The 24,279-nt window shown below is 47.0% G+C and overlaps 1 protein-coding gene across 5 annotated transcripts in view; it reads left to right on the top strand.

Moving 5' to 3' along the window:
- KANK4 (KN motif and ankyrin repeat domains 4) overlaps positions 1-24,279 on the top strand; it is a 73,592-nt gene that overhangs the window by 27,186 nt on the left and 22,127 nt on the right. For 2 of the 5 annotated variants that reach the window (XM_060410287.1, XM_042248957.1), the window contains exons 2-4: positions 11,729-11,816; positions 18,956-20,896; positions 22,143-22,254. In XM_060410287.1, the coding sequence (XP_060266270.1) occupies positions 11,801-11,816; positions 18,956-20,896; positions 22,143-22,254 (2,069 nt within the window). In that variant the 5' untranslated portion in view covers positions 11,729-11,800. Of the gene's footprint in view, positions 1-5,536; positions 5,769-6,448; positions 6,562-11,728; positions 11,817-18,955; positions 20,897-22,142; positions 22,255-24,279 lie in introns of those variants that run through there. The other 3 variants (XM_004002033.5, XM_042248959.2, XM_027970738.2) reach the window with 3 other exon arrangements.

The following is a 24,279-nucleotide window of genomic DNA, read 5'->3' as shown; positions in this document are numbered from 1 at the left end:
CATAGAGTTCAGGTTGGAGATGATGAAAAAGCTTGGGTTATAGATAGTAGTGATGGTTACAGAGCATTGTGAAAGCCACTGAATTCTACATTGACAGATGGTTAAAATAGTAAATTTTATGGTATGTATTAACTTATTTTGGGCTTCCCTGATAGCTCAATTGGTAAAGAATCTGTCTGCAATGCAGGAGACCCTAGTTCGCTCCCTGGGTCGGGAAGATCCCCTGGAGAAGGGATAGGCTACCCACTCCAGTTTTCTGGCCTAGAGAATTTCATGGACTGTATAGTCCATGGAGTCACAAAGAGTCAGACATGACTGAGTGACTAAGCACACACACACAGCATATTTTACCATGGGCTTCCCTAGTGACTCAGTGGTAAAGAATCCACTTACCAATGTAGGAGACGCGGGTTCGAAAAGATCTCCTGGAGGAGGAAATGGCAACCCACTCCAGTATTCTTGCCTAGACAATTCCATGAACAGAGGAGCCTGGCAGGCTACAGTCCATGGGCTTCCAAAAGAGTCAGACACAACTTAACTACTAAACAATATTTTATTACAATTTAAAAAATTAGGTTGTAGCAATGTTTGCACATCTCTGAGTATGCTGCAGCTATTGTATAATTTTTATGGGTAAATTGTACGGTATGTAGATTATATCTAAATAAGGCTATTAAAAAATCCTTTCCAGCTCTGGCAGTCTCTATGATGTATCCATTAATCTGTTTATTTATTCATTAATTCAACACATTTTTGTTGCGTTCCTACCATGCCAGCTGTTAGGAATAAGGAGATAAATAAAATAAATACAATTCCTGGCCTTTCCTTGCTTAAAACACTGTGGGTTTTAAAAAGTAATCATAGCTAACATTTACTGAGTGTTCACTAAATCCTGAGCATTGGCAGAAGCACTTCAATATACCTTATCTCGTACAGTTCTCCCAGCTGTGTACTGAACTGGGCTCTTCTTGAATAAGGAAATTTTCTCAAGGTCACACAATCAGAATTTGAACCTGGTCTATTTTTGCCTTGAAATCCTTGCTCTTAATCATTCATCACCATATGTGGCAGCTGGATTCCAGCACCTGAAATTGGGGTTTTCCCTGGAGACCTGCACATAGGCCTGTCTGACAGCCTGGCTGATCTGGGTAGCATTGCAGGGAGGGTTAAACTTGAGGTGAAATGATCTCCAGGAGGAAGTGGGTTTGGAAAATAAGGCTTAAGTCCATGGAATCTTGCACAGCCATTTACAGTAATCACTATAAATTGGGTATCACTGTATTTTCTAAATGTTACATTATGAAATTTTAAATACCAAATTAAATTCATAATTAAATTTGTACCATTATGTTAATAGTAATATATGTATTATTTATTAAACACAGACTATATACCAGCCTCTAGGTTGCTGACCTGTATTGCCATCTTATTTAATTCTCCTGACAGAGCCATGATTTGTACAGTGTGTTACTATTCCTATTTTACAAGTGAGGCGGCTAAGGCCCAGGGTAGTAGTTAGTAGTTTAGTCGCTCAATTATGTCTGACTCTTGTGACCCCATGGACAGTAGCCTGCCAGGCTCCTCTGTCCATGGGATTCTCCAGGCAAGAGTACTGGAGTGGGTTGTCATTTCCTTCTCCAGGGAAGACACAGAGAGTTTAAGTAATTTGTCCAAGGTTGCACAGTCATTAGCAGAGCTGGGATTCTAGCCATGGTTTCTTGGCTTGGAGTCCAGACTCTTAGCCACCATAGAAATTGCTCTTCAATTATGTTAAAATATGCAAAGTAGATGGACATGAAACAGGTTGTATCAAGATGGGGGGATGATGGTGATTTCCCACTCCCCCCTCCCAGCCATTTATTGAAGAATATGTCATCATAGTGATGACTTTTTTAGACCAACAAAAGAGATCTCAAGTCACGGGGACCTTTTTCATCTTCTTGCTTCGCTGTTTCATTTTGTTGTATTTGATTTTGCAGTTGCCTGTGCGCATGCACGAACTAAGCCAGAGCATTGCACACACAAGCCGGTCGCTGGGAGAGGCCTGCCCCTGCGTGGGCTGCAGCTGCCCTGACTCTGCTGCCATCTTCTGGGAAGGGGAGGAGAGTGTCCCCTTATCACACTTCTCAACACTGAGGACCTCTCCTTAAAACAAAAAAAACTTGTTTTTCTAACTTGTGAGAGTCTGTGGTTGAAAGCAAAACGATACCTGGAATCGAATCCTGGCGCTGATGGTCTCAGTATCTGGCTAACTGCTCTAAGCCTCAGCTTTGTCCTCAAATAATGGAAATAACCAGTACCACTGTATAGGGTCATTGTTGAAATTAAATTGGCTGGTTTCGAAATGGACCTAGAGTGCCCGGCACAGTGTAGGGTAGATAAATAGTATGCCGTTCTGATGTTTCTTTGGCATCTTTTTGATGATTAATTCATGTGGTTAAACATTTTCTAACAGTAAACACTGGTATTTCTTCTTTCTTGAATTGGTTGCTTGTGCCCTTTCCTTACAGAAAAGGCAATGGCACCCCACTTCAGTACTCTTGCCTGGAAAATCCCATGGATGGAGGAGCCTGGTGGGCTGTAGTCCATGTGGTCGCTAAGAGTCGGACACGACTGAGCAACTTCACTTTCACTTTTCACTTTCATGCATTGGAGAAGGAAATGGCAACCCACTCCAGTGTTCTTGCCTGCAGAATCCCAGGGATGGGGGAGCCTGGTGGGCTGCCGTCTGTGGGTCGCACAGAGTCGGACACGACTGAAGCGACTTAGCAGCAGCAGCAGCAACAGCCCCTTCCTCATTTGTCTACTGGCATCTCGATTTTACAGTGTGATTGAGTCAGAGACTAAGAGCATTCTGGAAAGGTGTCAGTGAGGGGAGGGATGAGGAGTAGAGGTCTTTCCCTGGGACCCTGATGCCTTTCTTTTTCCCCAAGGACCATTGTTTACTGCAGCCTCCTCAGGCCCTGCAACGGGCCCTGTTTCCTCCCTGAGAAATTTTCATCTGCCTTAAAGGGTCAGTCATTTGAACAGCTCATTCCCACTGGACTGCTACACCCACCGATCTCCCATGGGTGATTTCTTTCTGCGTCCAGTGAAATTGTGTCCCATCAGAATGGCTGTAACCAGCCTGCTCTGAGGCTGTTTCAGCAGTACGTGTCCCTAAGCAGTGTGCTGCTGCCCAGCCCGGTGTAATTGTACAGACTGCCAAATAGCTGACCTCTCTGGGCAAAGTGCAAAAGCCTAAGGAACCGCTTAGATAAAAGGCACATTCTTCAGATAGTTCCACCTCTTTTCCCTCTCGCCTGGTGCCATCTTGTCTGACTGAGATGCTTACCTTTTCTTCATCATGGAGCAAAAGGACCTGAGCCATAGAGTTTGGAGGTTTCTAAATTGCAAAAGGAGTCAAACCTCCCCCAAGACAAATGATCCCTGACGGAAAAGTTTTTTTGGATAAGTGTGTCTGGCCCAGGGGAATTTTCTGGGTAGCTTGGTGGTAACATGAAATTGGCTACTAGTCTTAAGGTATGTGTCTGAGTGAGATGTAAGGGTAGAGACATGCCAGTATCTCAACATGGTAAGGGCCAGAGGCTATGGAGAGGAAGCTCAGATTTCCTCTCCAAAGTCGTTGGCTTTCCCATGAAGATCTTCCCTAAATGTGAGATCACCTTCTGCCTTGAGAGCACTAGCATTGAAGCTTACATCCTGAAGTCCTGTGTCTCCTGAATTCACCTGCATGCCCAGTTCAGGCTGTGTGGTTTAGAGGAGAGTATTAGAGTGGAAGACAGAATATCTGAGTTTGCATCGAGGCTTTGCCTTTTCTTACCTTTGTAACCATGGGAACCAACTTTGTTTTCTCATCTGGAAGATGGGGATAAGATTCCTATTTCTGCTCACCTCTATGCTTGACCATGGAGTAAATTGTGTGTACTGGGTAAGGGCAAAAGACAGAAAAGAAAGAAGAATCTCCTCTCCTCTTAGAGACATAGGTAGTCAGCACCGTGCCTGAACCAGTACCTTGTGTGGAGCGCAGAGAACTGGAAGTGCTGCTTGTCTTCAGGAAGAGCTCTGAAGGAGATAGGGTGACTTGGTTTGAGGTATACGTGTGTGTGTATGTATTTTCCTGTGACTCTGCGGTCCTGGCACCTGAGCCAAGCTGATCTGTGGCACTGCTAGGGGCTACTATTTCCTTCCCTCATTTTGCTGAGGTTTTTTTTTTTTTCAGTCTGATGAGAGGCCTAGCACTGTTGGAAAGAAGAGGCACTTTCTTGGTACCTAAGGGAGTATCTGAAGAGGTCATCTGTGTTTATAGCCATTGGTATCATGGATAAGTTCAGTTTGACAACCTTTATGGAACGTCGAGCTCATGATGCTGGTCTGGGAGACAGACACAGAGGCAGCAATTAGAATTCAAGTGATAGCTGCGGCAGTCGAGGGCTGACAGGAGCGGTGGAAATAGGAAGGCTGGTTACAGCACTGGGGGCGGCGGGGGGCGGGGGGGGGAGCGGGGAGGATGCTGAACAGAGCTTGCGGGGACAGATGGGAACTGGCCAGTGTTCCCAGAAGAATGTTAGTTGCTTCAAGAAAGGCTCAGTTCTGTGAGTAAGCCTCTCACCATTTTGTCTTGAATAAGGAAGAATTTATCTTGGGAGAGGAAATCAGAGGGCTTACCTCTGTCACATAGAAAAATCAGAGAGGCAGAGTAGGTGGCTAGAAAGTCATAGGACCTGGTGAATGGAGAGCTCTTTTTAACTCAGCTTCCTGATGGAATGTCTTATGCTTCTAGCCTTTCTCTAGCCAATTCTAAGGGGATGGTCGATGATCATTTAAAAGCTATCAGAGAGACAGTTTGCGCCTCTGTATATTTTTTCGTATAACTGCAAAGTGTATTTCTTATGTAAGTTTTGATGGTTTGGTCTGCATGCTAGTTAAATACTTTAAACAGTTGAAACAAGTGAATGTTGGTGTTTCCTAGCCTCGTGCATCACATCATCCCATGCCCTGCAGTAAGTTTGTTAACCTCTGCTTTGGACAAGATGCTCTAGAGTTTTCCAAGGAAAGCAAGAGTGTGATCCAGTGTAGTGGGAAAAACACAGAACTCTATCCCAGGAATCTTCATTTTAATCCAGATTCACTCGTGGGTGAGCCAAGGGAAGTCGTTGTCTCTCACTTTCTTCACCTGTCCAGTGGGGACACTCAGCCCTGCCCGGCTGCCTTAAGCTGGAGGTGAAGTGCTTTCCCAGTGTCCTGGGCTGGATGCAGCCAGCACTCAGCTCTGGCATCAGTTTCAGTGTGGGTTAAACAGGAATCTGCCCTGGCCTCTGAGAACACATCTTGACAGGCAGTGCCTGCAAAGGTCAGAGCTGCTTCGACATGTCTTCCTGACAGGGCTTCATTTCCGAGGACAGCCTCCTTTGACTAGAGCCACAGAAGGTCAAGGAGATAAGGTCCTCTAATCCTTTTGCTGAGACTGTATACGGGAGCCCAGACGCTTTCCTGGCCCGTTTGGACGGCATCCACCCCCCTGTATCTCCTTCAGGTCTGGTGGTGGTGCTAGATTTGCAGAGCATCTGTGCCTGCGCCTCACACCTGCCTCTGCTCCAGAGAGCTGCAGCTGCAGTGGGCTGGCCGAGCCTCTTCACGGCGCCTGCCTGGGACATCCTGAGACCTTGCTCTTGCACAGCTGCCTTTTCCCCAGCTCCTGCACCCGCCCCTCTGAAGTCACTGGTCCGCGCTTGGAAGCCCTGCCTGGAGCTGGATCCTTATAGAAGGTACTCCCTTGCCTTTCTCTTTCTGCCAGAATTGGGCGCATATCAGAGCTGGGGCATCAGATTTGTAGAGCAGCAGGAAGCAGGGGCTGTCTGTCTGGCCCCAGGAGCTCACTGGTCATTGTTTCTTCAAGCTCTGCCCCATAAACTTCCAGTCACTGATTGATGGGGGCAGTGAGTAGTCTGGGGATTGCTCACAGAAGCCTTACTCCGCTGTGGGATCCAGGAGGCGGGTGGGCGGGGGAGGAAGTTTCTAAGACAGAGCCTGGAAGAAAGAGAAGCACCAGTGGAGGGTTTCAGCTTTTTAGGATGCTGTGTTTTCATTAGGAACAATTTTATTAATGAGCCACTCAGCTGCAGGGAGGGAGGAGGAAAAGCATAATTAATTATGACCCCTGTCCCAGTTGAGTGCCTAGCTCTGGGAGAGTCCAGGGAGAAAGGTGTGTACCATTTCAGCATCTTTAGATGCATCCCTCTAAACTGCTAGCAGCTCTGAGAACAAACTTTCTAATCGAATGATCTGTGCTTTTTTCCTCTTTCTGCAAGATCTAGTATCAGCTTATTGAGCATCAAATTCCTTTCTGACCCCAGTCCCCTCTTCCTGAGAGCCAAAATGAAGTCAGTGTTTGCTTTTCCAGCAAGGTCACAGATCACCTGACCAAATCTGTAACAGCTAGGGAGCCAGTGTTGCCGTGCTGAACTCAGGAGCGACGAGCTCCGGTCCAGCAGCAGAGCCCCCGAGAGGAAGTGACTTCTCTGGCTCCAGGCTGGGGCGGGGGAAGGATGCCAAGGGAAGGTACTGTGGTCACTGCTTCCCTCCTGACAGTTTTCTCTTCTTCATGAAGCTCCAGATTCAGCTGCTGCAATGCAGGCAAAAAATGACAGACACATGCAGAAAAATGTGGGAACGGAGTTAACGAGATTGTGTTAATGAGATTGTGTTAATGTGTTATTTATTGAGCATGAATTATCTCTTTGTTTCCTGGGTCAGTGGGAAGCGAGTCCGCTGGTGGAAGCTTTTCCAGGAGTGTGTCTCACTCCCCGGGTGCCTGTGCTTCAGCCCTCTTAAGCAGCTCTGTCAGATGCCTCCTGATTCTTAGCGCAGGAGACATTTCCACTTGAAGGGATGGGGCCCTGTAGCGGGGACGCGGGAAGCTCTCATCGTCTGGGGAGATCGGTACCAGGTATAAGTAATTTTTTTCCTCTTTTGGAAAGAGCATTTCTGTCTTTGCAAGAGGTCGTGCAGGGATTGACAGATCGCTGTTGGTGCACTACCTTGCTAAATATTTGACTTTGTTAGGTTGAATTCTCCAAGAATTCTCATGGCAATAATGCTGTGCTTTGAGCCAAGTTTTCTTTTTAAGGAAATCCAAGGTGCTATTTATTTTGGCATGCAGCCTGTTCTGGGATGAAATATGGCATTTTTATTATTGCAGAATAAAGAGACGTTTGAAAGGAACACAAGTACAGAGCTAGGTTTCAGTTTCAGGGCTAAATAGAGGAAGGTTTCTTTGTATTTGGATTTGAGGTTAAAAATGGTATCATTAAAAAGAATCAATGTGGAGGGAGAGGGTGTGGGGATATACTGCTGAAGTTGGGCTGACCCAAGGAAATCCATGCTCCTGGGCATGGGCTGTGCTGGAACCGTTTCTAACGTGGCCTGGTAGTTACACATGGGCCATCACTGCTGTCTGCCAGTGACTGCCTCTTTGGTCGATTTTGAACTGAAAGCCTCAGTCCTCATTTCTTTACTGCACATTGGCTTTGAGAGGCAGGGTGGACTAATGGAGTCCTGCCCCTAATTAATTGGGTAAATTTGGATTGACCGCAGAGCTTTTTTGTGTCTTTGTTCCTTATCTGTAACTTGGAGATGATCTGCCATGTGTGAGAGTCCCCTGGACTGCGAGGAGATCCAGCCAGTCCCTTCTGAAGGAGATCAGCCCTGGGATTTCTTTGGAGGGAATGATGCTAAAGCTGAAACCCCAGTACTTTGGCCACCACATGCGAAAAAGTTGACTCATTGGAAAAGACTCTGATGCTGGGAGGGATTGGGGGCAGGAGGAGAAGGGGACGACAGAGGATGAGATGGCTGGATGGCATCACGGACTCAATGGACGTGAGTCTGAGTGAAGTCCGGGAGTTGGTGATGGACTGGGAGGCCTGGCGTGCTGCGACTCATGGGGTCGCGGAGAGTTGGACACAACTGAGTGACTGAACTGAACTGAACTGGATGGGGTGGGGGGAGTGTCTACAGAAATGAATTGTGTAGGAGTTCTGACCTTCACAAGCTTAATAGGGGAGAAAAACTAGAAAAAGATACAGTTGTATATACTCAAAACATCTAAAATATGATGAGCTTGTGAGAGAGGTTGGGAGCTAACTGGGCATACTTGATCCTGGGATAGGCCATAAACAAATGAAAAGTTACGTAACACCACTAGGTGTTACAAGGTTAGAACACTGAGCAGACAGTTTAACAGAACATGTAATGAACTGCTTCTATGTCAAAATATTAAATGTTCCAGGAGGTTGCAAAATTCCATTTTGAAGGGGAATTCTGTCCAACAAAGCTATTTTTTCATATTCTGTTGTATTCCAAACAAAGTAGTGTGTGTTGATAGAGCATTTAGTCTTTGATTCCACTCCCCTAACCACATCAAACATCCACTCACTGGAAGAAAACTCTCTTAGCTAAATTCTGAGATGTTCACAGTGAGGACCCTGGGCCAAAGTGGAGAAGGCTGGAGTGGGTGGGGCTGGAAGTGGCATGGTGTGGACATGGCAGTGCCCCCTTTTCTTAGAGCTTTAGAATGAAAGCTTGCTTGGCCCTGTTCTTCAGAGAGTTGGGGTATCAGCTCCATTTAATTTCTCTTGCCTTGGAATGATTAATTTTAGCAAAATTCAAGTCTAAGAGAACAATTAGAGGTCTCTATAGAGTTCTTTTTTAATGAAATTTGACCCCAAGTGTGCTGCAAAGTTATTTGAAGCTCTATGACCTGGTATATGAAGGACTGAATTGTAACTCTAACCAAGGGCAGTGGGTGTGACTGAACTCCTTGAGGTGCCGGTGAGTTTCTGCAGCCGGAGGTTCACCTGCACACTCTTGCTTCAGAGCTTTGTTACTTGGTGTCCAGCCTCAGAGAAGCAGATCGGACTTGGCCAGAATGACTTACAAAGGGGGCCGTCCTCCTTGGGCATGCCCAGAAGGTGCGTCATCTGCACTGGAGGAAGAAGCAAAGAAGCAGAGTCAGGAACGTTTTCCCTCACAAAAGAGAGCTAGGGATCAGTCATCAGGCTTGCTTACATTAGTGGACAGATGTTTACAAATCACTTTTGTTCCCAGCACAGGCTTGGAGTCGACTTGACTTAAGAGCAAATCCTACACCAACACTGGCTTGTTAGGTAACATGGAGCAGGCCTTTAAACTCTCTCAGCCTCAGTCTCCCATCCAAGCACTAACCAAGACCGACCCTGCTTAGCTTCTGAGATCAGACAAGGTGGGGCGCATTCAGGGTGGTATGGTGGTAGATAGCCTCAATCTTCTTGTCTGGAAAATGGGGACAATAATGACCCTCTTGGGGTCATGGTGAGATTTGCATGAGGTAATTCGAGTATGCCAAGTGCTCCGAGCTCTGCCTGTTACTCAGTAATGTTATGAGGTGGGAGGAAGAGGGATACAGAGGGAGAGAAGAGGCCGTGATGATGAAGGGGCCGTGTATAGGGTTTTGTCCTCACCATTCTCTTTCACTCTTTTCACCTTGGAGCTGCTGGGCCTCTCCTGCCCCACCCCCTCTCACTGCATCTGGGGGTCCCCGTCATCGGCTGTGGACTGCAGAGCTGGGGCACTGAGCTGGGCAGCAGTGTCCTCTGCCCAGGACACTGGGCCTCTCTTTCTTTTTTCAGTTGAATAATAATTGACATCTAACACTGTGTAGTTGTATAAGTGACATCTAACAAGGTGTCCAGCATTAAGATTTGATTATTGTATATGTCGTGACATGACCACCACAGTAAGTTTAGTTAACATCATTATGTCACCTAGTTATTTTTATTTTTTTTTAATAAGAACTTTTAAGATCTACTCTCTTAGCAACTTTCAAAAAATATAATACAGTGTTGTTGACTATAGACACTATGCTATACATTACATCGCCAGGTCTTATTTATCTTAGAACTGGAGGTTTGTATCTGTGGAGCCCCTTCACCCATTTTGCCTACCCGTCACCCACCCAATCCCTGCCTCTGACAACCACCAATCTATTCTCTGTGTCTATGAATACTTTTTTTTAATTGAATGGAGTTTCATGTGTAAGCGATACCATACAGTATTTGTCCTCAGATGTGCCTGAGGGCATTAGGGCCAGTGGACTAAGTCAGAGACAAATACAGTACATGTTTGTGTTATCACAAACGGCAAGACTTCCTTCTATTTATGGCTAAATAATATTCCACTCTGTGTGTATATACCTGTACACACACACACACACACACACACACACACACACACACACACACACTCCCCACATCTTCTTTACTCCTTCATCTGTTAACGGACACATAGGCTGTTTCAGGAACTTCCTCTTTCTAGCAAGGGTGACCCTGCCTCACCCCTGCTTAGGACCTTCCATGACTTCCCACTGTCTGCCTCCTTAGTGGCCACTTTTAGCCTCCAGGACCATCCACATTTATCTTTCTTCTCCCTAATTTCTCTACTCCAGCTCCATGCTGCCCCCCAATTCAAGTACTTGTTGCCACAAGGGAAGTGACTTAGTGTCTGTGAGCCTTCTGTAAGGAGTGTCTCTGCCTATAGAAACCCTGCCTGCCCTTCCAGGCTCCATCACTCTGCAGTGGCAGAGGCCCTCTGGCTGCTGAGTGGACTGTGGTTATGGGAGAACCAAGACAGGAGCTTTGGAGACAGTAGCCTCGCTTACAGAAAGAGTATGCACCAAACTTTCCGTCAGGCAGACTTCAGACTTCCTTTAATTTGGCAGGCCTCATATTTCCCAGCCCTCTTCTCCAGTTTGCTTGTTTGTTCCCCATTTTTCATCCTGGGTTGCTGGGGGCTTCCTGTCATCCTTCTCTCACTTCCAATTGCCCCCAGCCTTTCCCTCATCCCTGGTACGTTTTTCTGATCCAGAGGCTGTGATCGAGCACATCAGAATTCCTAAAACAACCCTGCTTCCACTGCTGAGGTGTCACAGATTATTTATTATTCTGATGCGTGTGGAGTTACAATCATAAGAAGCCAATTTCCTGGGTGATTTATTGTATTGGGGGTAGGAGCCAGGTTGTATACCAGCTGAAGAAATAGTTCTGGAAAAGGATTGAAACTTTGGGCAGAATTTATGATCAAACCTCAAGGGACTCTAATTCAGAGTCAGGAGCTTATTCTGCTTGCATAGTCACCGATGTCTTCTGGCCACCTAGGTTGAATGAACGCCTCCTTGTTCTGCCCATGGTTAGAAATCACCCTGAGCTATCAGCTTCTCGTTGGTCCTTCCAGTTACTTCATCTAGTCTTGAGTCTGATTGGGATGTCACAGATCATTTGAAGATTCTCTGGTTTCAGCTTTTCCACAAAATGGTTTAAAATTCGTTCTCTGTGATGGAAGTGAGTAGATTTCAGCTCCTGATATTATGGATAGCTGCTTGTTGGAGCCACGGGCCCAGTTTCTTCACTAATATGCTAAGGGGTGTTGCATAGAACAATTAACTTCTAAGCCTCAGTTTCCTCATCTGCCCAGTGAGGGAGTCGGACCAGAGACTTCCTTTGGTGTCAACCGCTGCTAACATCCCATGAAGACACACCCAAGATTGGACTCTAGGTATTGAGTGAAGGCTTTTAATCCTCTCCTTGGAGGGCTATGAGCTCATGGGAACCCTGGGAGAAAGGTAAGGAGGGGTCCTCTATACTTACTCTAACTGTAATGAGAATCTCCACTTTTCCTTCCTTCTACTTTTCAGAATTCTCCAGCGAATTTTACAGACTTACTGGATGAAGAGTGCCTGAGAGACTGGCGGTCAACAATCCCTAAGATGGAGAAGACAGATGGTAGGCAGGCTCCTTTGTATTCCCTGGCCTACAGTGAGTACTTGGGTTGGAGAAAGATTATTACCATAAATCCTGGATAGCTTAGGGGAAACGTGGGAGACCTTCCCCATATAGGCAGTGCTGGGAACCCAAACCATGTATTTCAGGCATGAACAAGAGAAGGTGGTAGGGAATGAAAATGAAGCCTTATGTTTATATTGGACTTGTGTAATTTTTGGAGTGTTTCTCATCCTTTCTTGCCACCAAGAAGGGAGCAGGATGACCTCCCTCATTAACCTCATTTTAGAGACAAGGCATGATATGGTAAAAGAGCCAACATTCCCACCTGAGTGATCCTCCAAGGCATTTCACTTCTCTGAGCCTCACTTCCCTCATGTATCAGTTAGCTTTGATGCATAACAAACCACTCCAAAAAAAAAAAAATTATTGTCTTAAAGGTATTTATTATTTCTCAAAAGATTCTGGGGGTTGGCCGAGCCTTTGTTCTGGGCTAGGCCAATGTGGCTGATTGCTGGGCGACTTGACCTGACGGTTTAGAATGGCCACACTTACATGTCTGGTGGCTGACTCCACATCACCTGGGGCATTGGTGATGAGTTGGCCGTGTCTCTTCTGTTGTCCAGCAGGCTGGCTGAGGTGTGTTCACCTGACAAACTCCTGTGTGCAAGCAACTTTCAAGTCTCTGCATATCTCACATTTGCTGTTGACCCACTGGCCAAAGCAAGTCACAAAGCCAAGCTAGGATCAGTGTGGGAGGGAAGTACACAAGGGTGGGTTATAACTGTGGCTATTTTTATTAATAGTCTGCTACACCGCATCTATAAGCAGATACTAATACCTACTTCACAGGGGTGGTAAAGGACTGAATGAGATAATCCATGTAAGGTTGTTGAGTAATCACTATCTAGCCCAGCAGATGTCTCAAGGAATGTCCCTCCATGTCATGGACTAGACCCTGATCCCCTGACTTCTAATGAAATGTTTTTTTCCAAATGACGGAATGACAGGAAACAGGAGAGCCTAGATGGCCCTTCACTGGTACAGGGCTTAAATTCTGGACAGCAGCTCCAGCCTCGCTCTATCCTCCTTTCCAAATGCAGTCACCATCTATTTCAAAAGTCTGCCTCTCTCCCCAGAGAGCTGCCTTTTCAGTGCATCTCTGGAAGTGGTCCCACAGAACACCAGCTAATTCCCTTAATACCCCGGGGGCCTGTCATTTTTGCTTGCCTCATTTGTCCCTGCTCAGCATCCTCGGCACAGCTGCTTGCCACGTGATCACCCACAACCAGCTAAGAAAGGCACCCCTCCCTTCAGGCCCACACATCTCACAAAATAAAGGCAGAAGAGGGAAAAGAGTTTCCGCTGTCTTGGCCTTTTGAGGAGTCTTGTTTAATTCCTCTTCTTTCCGGTTGTAGTTTTGGCCATTTTCTCTCTCCTTTCTGTTTTTCCTATTTCCTTCAGAAACTGAGTATAGGCTTTTGGACTTTTCCCCATCATTTAAAATGCCTCTAGTGGATTCACTTACCTGCCCTGCACTTCACTTTGCCCCTCAGGGCAATGACTGTGGCACCTTTCTCCCTTCCTTGTCTACTTCTAATCTCCTTTCTCGTGTAAGTGTGTAACTCTTAGGCTCACGACTGCATCTGCAGGTTCCTTTTCAAGGTCTGGTGATCTGGGTGCTTTCAGACCAAGACTCTGTAGGGAATCCTAGGTGGCTCTGAGCCTCATATTTGGTGTCCGACTCTTTTTGCGACCCCATGGACTGTAGCCCGCTATGCTCCTCTGTCCATGGAATCTCCAGGCAAGAACACTGGAGCCTCATATATCCTACTTTTTCCTTCTCCCCTGACTCATTTCCCCAGTTTCTTCAGAGTTGTTTTCTTGGACTCTCACTCCCTCTTGAGGCTGTCCTCCTAACACAGAGTTAAATACTCCAAGAGAGCGCTCAGTCTCAGTGAAAGCCCGCTGCCCCGTTTGGAACCAGCTCATCCCTGTTTTTTGGCCCCTTTGTTGAGTACCTGCGTCATGTTCTCTGCTCATCAGTGCCTACAATCACAACAACTCTTTGAGTTGGGTATCGTTGTTGCTGTGTTAGAAATGGAGAGATTAAAGCATAGGGAATTTAAGTAATCTGCCCAGAATCACAGAGGTAGGAGATGACAGAGGCAGGATTCAACTCCAGCCAGTTTGGCTATGTGTTGGTGTGTCTGATCTGAAGTTCATTTCGAGAAGACAGCCCTCCTAATTAATTCGTGCCCTGGCCCAATGCCTGGAATTCTGAGCTCCTGCATACCCATCACCAGGTAGAATTAAAAGGGGCAGAACTTAATGTGAACACAGATCTCCCAGTATATAAGATCAAGATCCTTCATTCAAGGTCCAACAGTGGTAGGTGGCATAGCAATACAATGGGCTTGTGTGTGTGTGTGAGAGAGACTGAGAGAGAAATATACCGCTACCTTGGGAAGAACCTATTAAAGCCATCGGGGTAACTACTCAGTCTTACAGACTTCTTTGGTTCACCTTAATCTCGCTTGTGGAATACTTCACCTTTGAATCTGCTGTCTCTCATTTGATGCCTTTTTTGTATTTGTGCTCTGGCCCTGCTCCCAGCGGCTGATGGGCAAATCACTGCATTTCTACCGAACTGAGGCAATAAGCAGATAAATAATGCAGTCTCTCTTTTGTAGTGTTCTTTGCCTTCTGAGTCATAAATCTGCTCCCTATTTAACTTTAGACAAATACCTCCTCTCTGATTTGGCTTGTTCCTGAAGTCCAGGGGGCTGCTAAGTTGACCAGTAGGCTTAAGAATATAGCAGAGTGCAGCTGGGAAACTAACAGAGAGCAATTGCTGTCATTTATTGAGACTACCAGTGTGCCTCTTTGAGGAAAAGCAGGTTGGTTTAAAAAAAAATTATGTGGGTGAATGGGAACTTAGTTGGAATTTTTTGGATGCTGGAGGAGTGTTTACTTCTTTCATGTTTGGAGTCCAGGTATTTGCACAGAAGCTCTGGAACCCAACTTGGACCCAACCCTGTAGATCAGCACCAATGCCTTGTTCTGTTCCCTGTTGTGACTTAAATGCCCACAGGCCCTGAGATTTTACTTAGCATTGAGGCTGGTAGGACCGACTGTGTCAGTGTTCAAGGGTTCAGACTTCATGTGTCTACTTGACTTCTTTAGTTCTTTGGAGATAATTGTACTTCCATAAACACAGTTCCTGTGCCCCAAGCATGTGACACTGGCCAGAAGGATAGATCACACAGGCAAGTGGGAAGAGCTCAGCCCTAATATGTCATCACCTTTAAGGAAAAAGCAGTCCTATGTGCCCCAGCTAATGCCATCACATGCACCTCTTCTTGAACTTGCCCCTTCTATACATTCCCTTAGCTTGTTTCACCTAGATCATGTCAGCAGTCTCCCAACTGATCCTTGGGTTTTGGGTTTGTCCATCTTCTGATCCTCTGTGAGAATGATCATTGTGAAGTCACATTTGATCAAGTCACTCCCTTGTGTAAAACTCTTTGATGGCTCCCACTGAAGGCGATGGCACCCCACTCCAGTACTCTTGCCTGGAAAATTCCATGGGCGGAGGATCGTGGTGGGCTGCAGTCCATGGGGTCGCGAAGAGTCGGACATGACTGAGCGACTTCACTTTTACTTTTCACTTTCATGCATTGGAGAAGGAAATGGCAACCCACTCCAGTGTTCTTGCCTAGAGAATCCCAGGGACGGGGTAGCCTAATGGGCTGCCGTCTATGGGGTCGCACAGAGTCGGACACGACTGAAGCAACTTAGCAGCAGCAGCAGCAGCAACAGCAGCAACTGCCTAGAGAATAAAGTCAAAGCTTGGTGGCAAGCATACAAGTGGCTCCCTGATCTGGGTCTTGCTGACCTTCCAATTTTGTCTTTTCCTACTCTTCACCCTTCTCTTCCACATTTTAAGTTTCAGCCATATGATTGCAATTACAGAACCCTGAATTACCATGGATTTTCACACAAGGGGCTTCCTTTGTGGCTCAGAAGGTAAAGCATATGCCTGCAATTCAGGAGGCCTGGGTTCGATCCCTGGGTTGGGAAGATCCCCTGGAGAAGGAAATGGCAACCTACTCCAGTATTCTTGCCTGGAAAATCCCATGGACGGAGGAGCCTGGTAGGCTATAGTCCATGGGGTTGCAAAGAACTGGACACGACTGAGCGACTTCACTTTCTTTCACTTTTCACACCTCAGTGCATTTGCTCATTTTCTGACATATATCTGATCTGTCCTGGCTATCTATTGCTGCATAACTAACCACCCCAAAGTTCAGTGGAGTAAAATAATCATGCATTATTAACACAAGCTCAACTGAATGGTTCTCACTTGGAGTCCCTCCTGTCAATGAAGTCAGATGAGGGCTGAGGCTGGAGTCATCTGGAAGTTCTTTCACTTATACCTGGCACCTGAGCCAGGATGTCTGGAACAGCTCACGCTGGCTAGGCATCTCTCTCCCTCTCTCCACATGAACTCTCTATGGGGCTACTTGGGCTTCCTCACAGCATGGCAGTCTCAGGGATGCTGGATCCCTTTATGTGGCTTCTGGCTTCCCACTGAGTGTGCATTCTAAGAGACCCACATGATACTTAAGAGGCGTCTTATGAGCTGCTGCTGCTAAGTCGCTTCAGTCGTGTCTGACTCTGTGCAACCCCATAGACAGCAGCCCACCAGGCTCCCCCGTCCCTGGGATTCTGCAGGCAAGAACACTGGAGTGGGTTGCCATTTCCTTCTCCAATGCATGAAAGTGAAAAGTGAAAGTGAAGTCTCTCTGTCGTGTCTGACTCTAGCGACCCCATGGATTGCAGCCTACCAGGCTCCTCCGTCCATGGGATTTTCCAGGCAAAAGTACTGGAGTAGGGTGCCATTGCCTTCTCCGTCTTATGAGCTAGCCTTGGGGTTTTCTCAGTCATTTCTGCCATTTTCTGTTGGTCAAAGCACTCACAGGCCAGCTGAGATTCCAAAGGGTGAAGAAATAGATGCCACGTATTCTTATGGGATTCCCTTGCCTGTCTAGAGAAGGTAGGAATTGATAATGGCCATCTTGGAAATATACAGCCACAATGTCCTTCACTCTCTTATTCTCCTGGCAAATTGCTCTTTATTCATTTAATACCCAGATATATGGCTTCACTCTTGTGAAGTCATCTCTCTCCAACCAAGGCAGAATTAGCCTCTAAGTCCAAGAAAGTTATTCTGGAGAAACTAGGAAAATAAGTCAGGAAGGAAGACCGACCCTTGAGCATATATCGGTTGCCGTCCTTGCCACATTGCATCATACTTGTTGGTGTTTCTCCTACTTGACCATACTTTTTTTGAGAGCAGTGCTATACCTGATTTCTCTCTAGTGTCCTTAGGATCTATCTTAGCAACAAACACAGATGCTCAATAAATTAATGGTTGAGGTAAGTGAACTGAATTACTGCTATTCTGTCATTTTTGCCTCCAGGGCCTATCACTCTTAGAGTCAAGCAACCAGTTAAATACAAAAGAATTTGAGGATCCCCTCCTGTGTACTCAGCAAATCAGCTTTCATTAGAGGGCTTCAGTTCTCTATGATTTGGGCTTCCACTAAGATAGTAACTACAATATTGAGTGTGTATTAAATGTTTATCATGTGATAGGCATGGTTCTAAGCCTGTTATATATATTAATTAATCAGTCCACACAGTCTCATCTTCCCAATTATTATTGCCATCTTACGGATGATTAGATGTAGGGAGGCTACGTAATTTCCCCAAGGTCACAAAGCTGAGATATAGACCAGGCTCCAGCGTCCATATTCTTGGCCTCTGTGCTCTTCAATAATGTTCTCTCCTGAGCTCAGCATTTCCAGAGGATGTTTAGCAGAATGTCACAGAGATAATAAGGGGTGTCACATGAGGAACATCAAAAGAACAAAGACTGTTTAACCTGAGGAAGAGGCTACTTAGAGACAAATCCCTATGGATTCAGATAATCAAAGAACTGACTTGTTCTCAGCATCCTTTGTTGGAGTCAAGATCAGTGGTGCTTTGGTATGATAGAGACCTTTTTCATTGTGCTATTCCCTGATACTTTGGGCTGCCCTGAAAAATCACGAGTTCCACACCTCTTGGAGGAGGTGTCTGTTTGTCAATGTCTGTTTTTACATTAATTGTCCCATATTCCTCCACCACTTTTTTTTTCAGTTTGTGAAAAACATGATATTTCCTTACCTGGCATAAGCTTTTGAAAGTAAAACTTGTTTGTTAAGCACCATGCAGTTTTCTGGTGAAGAGAGTATGCTGCTGCTGTTGCTAAGTCGCTTCAGTCGTGTCTGACTCTGTGCAACCCCATAGATGGCAGACCACCAGGCTCCCCCGTCCCTGGGATTCTGCAGGCAAGAACACTGGAGTGGGTTGCCATTTCCTTCTCCAGTGCATGAAAGTGAAAAGTGAAAGTGAAGTCACTCAGTCATGTCCGACTCTTAGCGACCTCATGGACTACTGGAGTGGGGTGCCATTGCCTTCTCCGGAATAGAGTATAGGCTGAGTGTAACTATATGTTCCCTTTCCTTCTGAGCTTCATATACCTAGAGGCTCAGCCATCAGAGGAAGCTTAAATAATGTAGGAGGCATGACTCCTTGATGTCTCTGGCTTTAGCAAGATTTACTAGTACCTATTTGAATAATGCAAGGTTCTCTTTCTAATGTTGAGAAAATTGTGTATCTCATCCTGGGAAAACATCCATATTCACAATTACCAATTAGTACCCTTATTTGGCAAATTCCTGGCTACTTCAGTTCAGCAATTACATGACTCAACCCACAGAAAAACAGTATTAAACTATTTTATTTTTCTGATTTGCAGCCCCATTCCACAGTCATAGCTGAGATGACATAGTGCAGATTGGAAACTATTCCTTTCACCTATTTCCTTGAAGACATGGACTAAGTCCACACTGATTTAAATAACAGGGTTTCTCAGCACAGCCAAAAGTCCGTGAACATCTCAGCATAATTCAGAGGTTGGAACATTTAGGAGAACACTCATACAAGAGCATTAAGTCAAAATCACACATATTAGGTCTCACTGTCCTGCATTTATTAACTTTGTTCTTTTTCTTACGTCTTCTGTCTCCCAGCCAAAGACCAGTCCTCTCAGGGGGATGAGGAGAAAGACCCTCCAAAGAGCCACCCCTACTCGGTGGAGACCCCATATGGCTTCCATTTGGACCTGGACTTCCTCAAGTATGTGGATGACATCGAGAAGGGAAACACCATCAAAAGGATTCCTATCCACAGAAGGGCCAAGCAGGCCAAGTTCAGCACTTTGCCCCGAAACTTCAGCCTTCCCGACAGCGGGGCTCGCCCCCATGCTGTTCTTTCCCACCCGAACTGGTCCCCCATGGTGTCTAGGAAAGTGTTGGGGACAGAGGCCCGAGCCCAGCCACTGCCCCTTGGGGATCACCCGCAAGCCCCACAAGCCGCCAGCGGCAGCGAGCTGAGCTACCACCGGAAGGCCCTGCTGATGGAGACTGCCAGACAGCTGGAGGCTGCTGCTGCTCCCGGGGAGGCTGAGCTCACCTCTGGGAGTGGACGGCCCCAGCTTCTGAGAGCATCCAGCATGCCGGCCACGCTGCTGCAAACCAGGGCCTCGGAGGACCCAAGCCTAAACTCAGGACCCCCCACCCCGCCCGTCCTCCCCCAACTTCAGGGCGAAGGCGTTGTCTGTGATGATGCCTTTGGGCCCGCGGAAGGATTTGCAGGTTTTTCCAACTCCACTCCGCGAGCAGCAACCCACCTGGAAGTCAGAGAGTCAGGAGACCTAGTGCCAGGGATTGCGGAGCTGATCCAGGAGGGGCCTGAGCCCCCAGAAAGCGAAGAAGAGGCTCCAGATCACCTCTCTTTCCCGAGTCCACCTTTCTCGTCCCAGAATGCACTTGTGGTTCTAGAGGAGGCAGAAGACCAACAGGAAAGCAGAGGAGCCCAGGTGGTGGTCACAAGCCCCAGCTCTCCAACACCAAGCCCCCCGCCTCTGCCGTCACCCATCCCTGAGAATGAGCTCCCCCTGGAAGAAATCGAGCTCAACATCAGCGAAATCCCACCACCACCACCTGTAGAGGTGGACGTGAGAAGCATCGGGATCCGCGTCACGGAGGAAAGCCTGGGCCTTGCCTCCCTGGATCCTGGCAGCATCTCCAGCCTGAAGCAGCAAATCTCCGACCTTGAAGGCGAACTGTCTGGAAGAACTGAGGAACTGGCCCAGGTCAGAGCTGCCCTCCAGCGGCAGGAAGAGGAAATCAAGGCGAGGGGGCAGAGGATTCAAGAGCTAGAGTGCACTGTAGCTCAACTGGTAGAAAAGCTTAGCGGAGGGAACACCAAAGATGCTCAGGGCCAGACTGATGCCATGGTCGGCACTGACCCCCTGCAGGGGCTCTTGACCAGGCAGTCGTGTGACAAGAGCATTGGGGTCAGCCTTCTGGGCAGCGTGGGATCTGAAAGCTGGGGAGCCAGGGGAGAGGGGAATGGCCCCCTGTGGGGGCGAGAAAGTCACACACGAGGGAATGGGAGCCCAGCAGGACTTGTGTCGCCATCCCAGCCGTCACTGCCGCAGGGCTCTGAGACCGTCCTCATGCCTTCTTCACACAGCTGCCTCTCCACTGAGCTCAGGATCGAAGAGGGAGGTTCTGAGCAGGCAGGAGGTTCTTCGGTGGGAATTAAGGGTCTGGACAGGGGAGTAGGAGGATCTCCAGGGAGTGCTGAGATAAAGGCTCCCCCAGCAGGGAGGGAGGAGGCTGGTCCAGAGCTGTCAGGGAAGGAGCGCCCTGGAAGGCCACCAGGCTCCCCCACCGATGCCACTATTGGGCAATACGTTAAGAAGATCCAAGAGCTCCTGCAGGAGCAGTGGAGCTGCCTGGAACACGGGTACCCTGAGCTGGCCCGCGCCATCAAGCAGCCTGCCTCCAAACTCAGCAGCATCCAGAGCCAGCTACAGAGCTCCCTCAACCTGCTTCTGTCTGCCTACTCCGCCCAGGCTCCACCCCAGAAGGAGCCCCCAGGCCCCTCCTCCTCCCCACCGATGGGTAAATACTGGTGCCTGAGACTGGGAACCATTTCTCCTTTACTTGAGGAATCAAAGGGGGAAAAGGGTTTTAATTGCATGCATATGTTTTTTTAAAAGATTTAGACACATCCAGGAGCCCAGTGGAATAAAAACTGATCTCTGTAACAGTGGAGGTTTGGTACCCCTCCTCTTGTCCTTTCTCTAACGTTGGGACTGACTGCAGGGCCACCACATACAGCTGTTCAGATAGCACAGGGCACAAAGATGCCAGAGGGTAAATGGGAGCTGAAACTCAGCCCACACTTGCCAAGCCCACAGCACTGTGTCTGCCCAGAGGGGTGCCTCATTCCCATTGGCGTTGTGTGCAGCAGCCCTGGCACTGGCTGTGAGAGCTTTAAACCTCTGCCTTCCTTAACTGTGTCCTGGGCTCTTGCGTTCCTGTGGTCCTCCCTAGTTCTTGCACATTAGAGGTTTTCTGTAGCTTTGTTTTGGAAGAACATTCTATTGCGATCTGAAATATTTTACTGAGTTTCAGTGTGTGTGTGTGAGAGAAAGAGAGACTTCCATACTCACATGTGCAAGTCGACCCTTTGGCTGAGCAGCACTTCTTCCTGTAACAGATCACACACTCTTCCCTGTTAAGTGGAACCATATTTTGCTTTGCTTAACGGGCAGCAACGTGTTAGTCTGCTTCCTACCGCAGAGCACAAATTGGCTTTCTCATTATTTCGGTGCTAGTTCTAGTCTTAGCCCTTGTGAACTGCCCCCTGTACCTTTGAGAACAGCAAAATAAGATGTGTGCTCTTGCTCATGTATTTTCCATGCCTGCCCCACATCACAAATATTAACCGACTTGTGAGCCAGGAAGGGCCTCTGAGGTGCAAAAGTGGGTGCTGGATCAGGGGTTGGGAGGCCCAAGTTCTGCTGCTGCTCTGTCTTTCACTCAGCACATCTGAGCCTCAGATTTCCCCAGACTGAGACAGGAACAACAGTGGCACCCTCGCCACATGGTTCAGTAACTCTCCAATAACTCTTCTCTGTCATCTTCATGTAGAGGGTTTCTAAACAGGAACAATTTGACTAGCATTGACCAGAAGGCCGGCGCCCTGCAAAGATGCTCAGAATATTTGATTTATATTGTCTAGTTCCTGTTCTACCCCTTCACACACCTCCAACCTGTGTCCCCTCAAAGCAAGGGTCACAGTTCTGTTGCACTCGGGGGTATTCCCAAGATCATGCTAACCTGTGATGTTGTGTCTGCCTAGAGATCTCCCCGTCGACCAGCCTTAAATCCATAATGAAAAAGAAAGACTATGGCTTCCGTGCAGGAGGTAATGGGACCAAAAAGAACCTTCAGTTTGTTGGGGTTAACGGTGGGTAAGCATCGCTCGTGAAGTCCAGACTGCCCTGCACACCACCTCTCCCACTGTTGTCCTGAACACTCTTTTCCTAGGGGGAAGCATCTGGTTTTCATTCTTCTTCAAGGGAATTAATCTCAATGGCCCTTTAAAACTCCCTCTCGGGTTTGCATGTGTTTGGCTGCCTGCCAGACGTGGATCCTATGCTCTTTATGTCTTGGCTTTGGTGTCCCCGGGGCCAGGATTCAGTACCTTCTCGGAGCTGGGGGACACATGAGCCCTTGAAGGAAGACTAATCTGAACCACAACACTGAGTCAACAAACCCTTAATTTGTAGAATTTAAAATTTCATCCTTTTAATTTTTTCCTTCCTTCAACTAACTTATGGCAAATCAAACTGATGTTTTTTAAGATGAAGGAAAACAACTAATGTCTGTTGACTCAGAACTTGAACCAGACCTTATATAGGGTAGACAGAAAACCGCTGGATTTAGAATACTTTCTCAGTCAGTCATTTAGCGAACATTTTATTAAATACCAATGATGTGTTTGGTGGTAGGGATAAAAAAGTTCAAATAAATCATGGTCCTTGCCCTTAACTCACAGTTTGGATCTGGGTAGAGCTGAAACAAAAGTAAAGAGAAAACTTGGACAGGCTGAGCTGAACCCTAGTTGAGAAAGAAGCAGAGGATGGTAGGAAAGCCCACAGGGATGTGCCTGGGAAGTGCCCGGAAGAGACTGGAACCCTGGCTAATTTGGGTTAGACCAGAAGGAAGACACCAGATTCAGACAAGGGTGTCGTCACCACTGTTCGATGTTCTGTGAGGGAAACATCAGGAAAGATGAAGTGGGGTCATAGGTGGGTTGCTGTCCCCACTCCTGCAGCTGTCAGATATTGTGGCCCAGGGGAAACCACTTTTTTCTTTTACCAGCTTGTGTCCAGAAAGGAGAATCAGCCTAATCTCAAAGCCTAAAGCAGGTCCTGCCTCTCCCCCTGCTTGAATACTTGCAAAAGTGCCAGCTTTGTACCAAAACCTGGAAGTCTGTCTTGTGACTATAGCATTCCTCGCCCCCCTCCACAGGCTCTGCCCTTTCTTCACTCAAACATGCTGGGTCAGGCTGAGCTTGGGGATTTTGCATTTGCCTTTCCCTCCACTTAAAGAGGAGGAAGTGGCAACCCACTCCAGTATTCTTGCCTGAAAAACCCCATGGACAGTGGTGTACCTGGTGGGCTACAGTCCATGGAGTCACAAAGAGGTGGACCTGACTGAGCAACTGAGCACACACACCATTTAGAGTGCTCCTTTCTTTTTTTACACATATATTTATTCTTTATGCATTCTTTTTAAAATATTCTTTTCCATTATGGTTTATCCCAGGATATTGAATATTTTTTTAAGTGCTCCTCTTGCAGATAACTGTCAGTACATGTCACTCTGATGTGATGGTTCTCAACCTTGATTGAACCTAGGAAACCTGAGGCAGCCTTGAAAAATATCAATGCCTGAGCCCCTCCCAGATGGAAGACTCTGGTTTAATTAGTCTCAGGTGCAGTACAGCTATTGGAAATTTTAAGTACCCTCAAATAGTTCTAACATGCAACCAATGTTAAAAAATTCTGCTCTAAATAAAGTGGCCCCTCCTCCCATCACAGTATCCCATGGCCCATTACTAGTTTATTCATTGCTCTTACAATTATCTGAATACATTGTTCATGTGTTTATTTTCTCCCACCCCCTACTTAGAGTTTCAGCTCGGTTAGGACAGGGATTTTGGAGTTTTCATGGAAACAATTCTAAGATAAAGAATTATTTGGTAAATTTAATATGTTTCCCCCACTTTCTTAATCACAAAAACAAAAGGTTGTTCCAAGCACAGTAGAGGAAGAAATATCTGGGGTTTGAACAAGAGAGAATGCAAGCATGCCAGTGAGCAGGTTGGGTTTGAAAATTCAGTCAGCATAGGGGCCTTGCATAGGGACCGCTATTCGGAGAAAGAGCATGAGGGGGTTCAGTAGAAATCATGGCACTGGTCTCGCCTCATC

This window comes from Ovis aries, chromosome 1, assembly GCF_016772045.2.
Source record: "Ovis aries strain OAR_USU_Benz2616 breed Rambouillet chromosome 1, ARS-UI_Ramb_v3.0, whole genome shotgun sequence".
NCBI lineage: Eukaryota > Metazoa > Chordata > Mammalia > Artiodactyla > Bovidae > Ovis > Ovis aries.
This window is presented reverse-complemented; position numbering and strand designations above follow the sequence as displayed.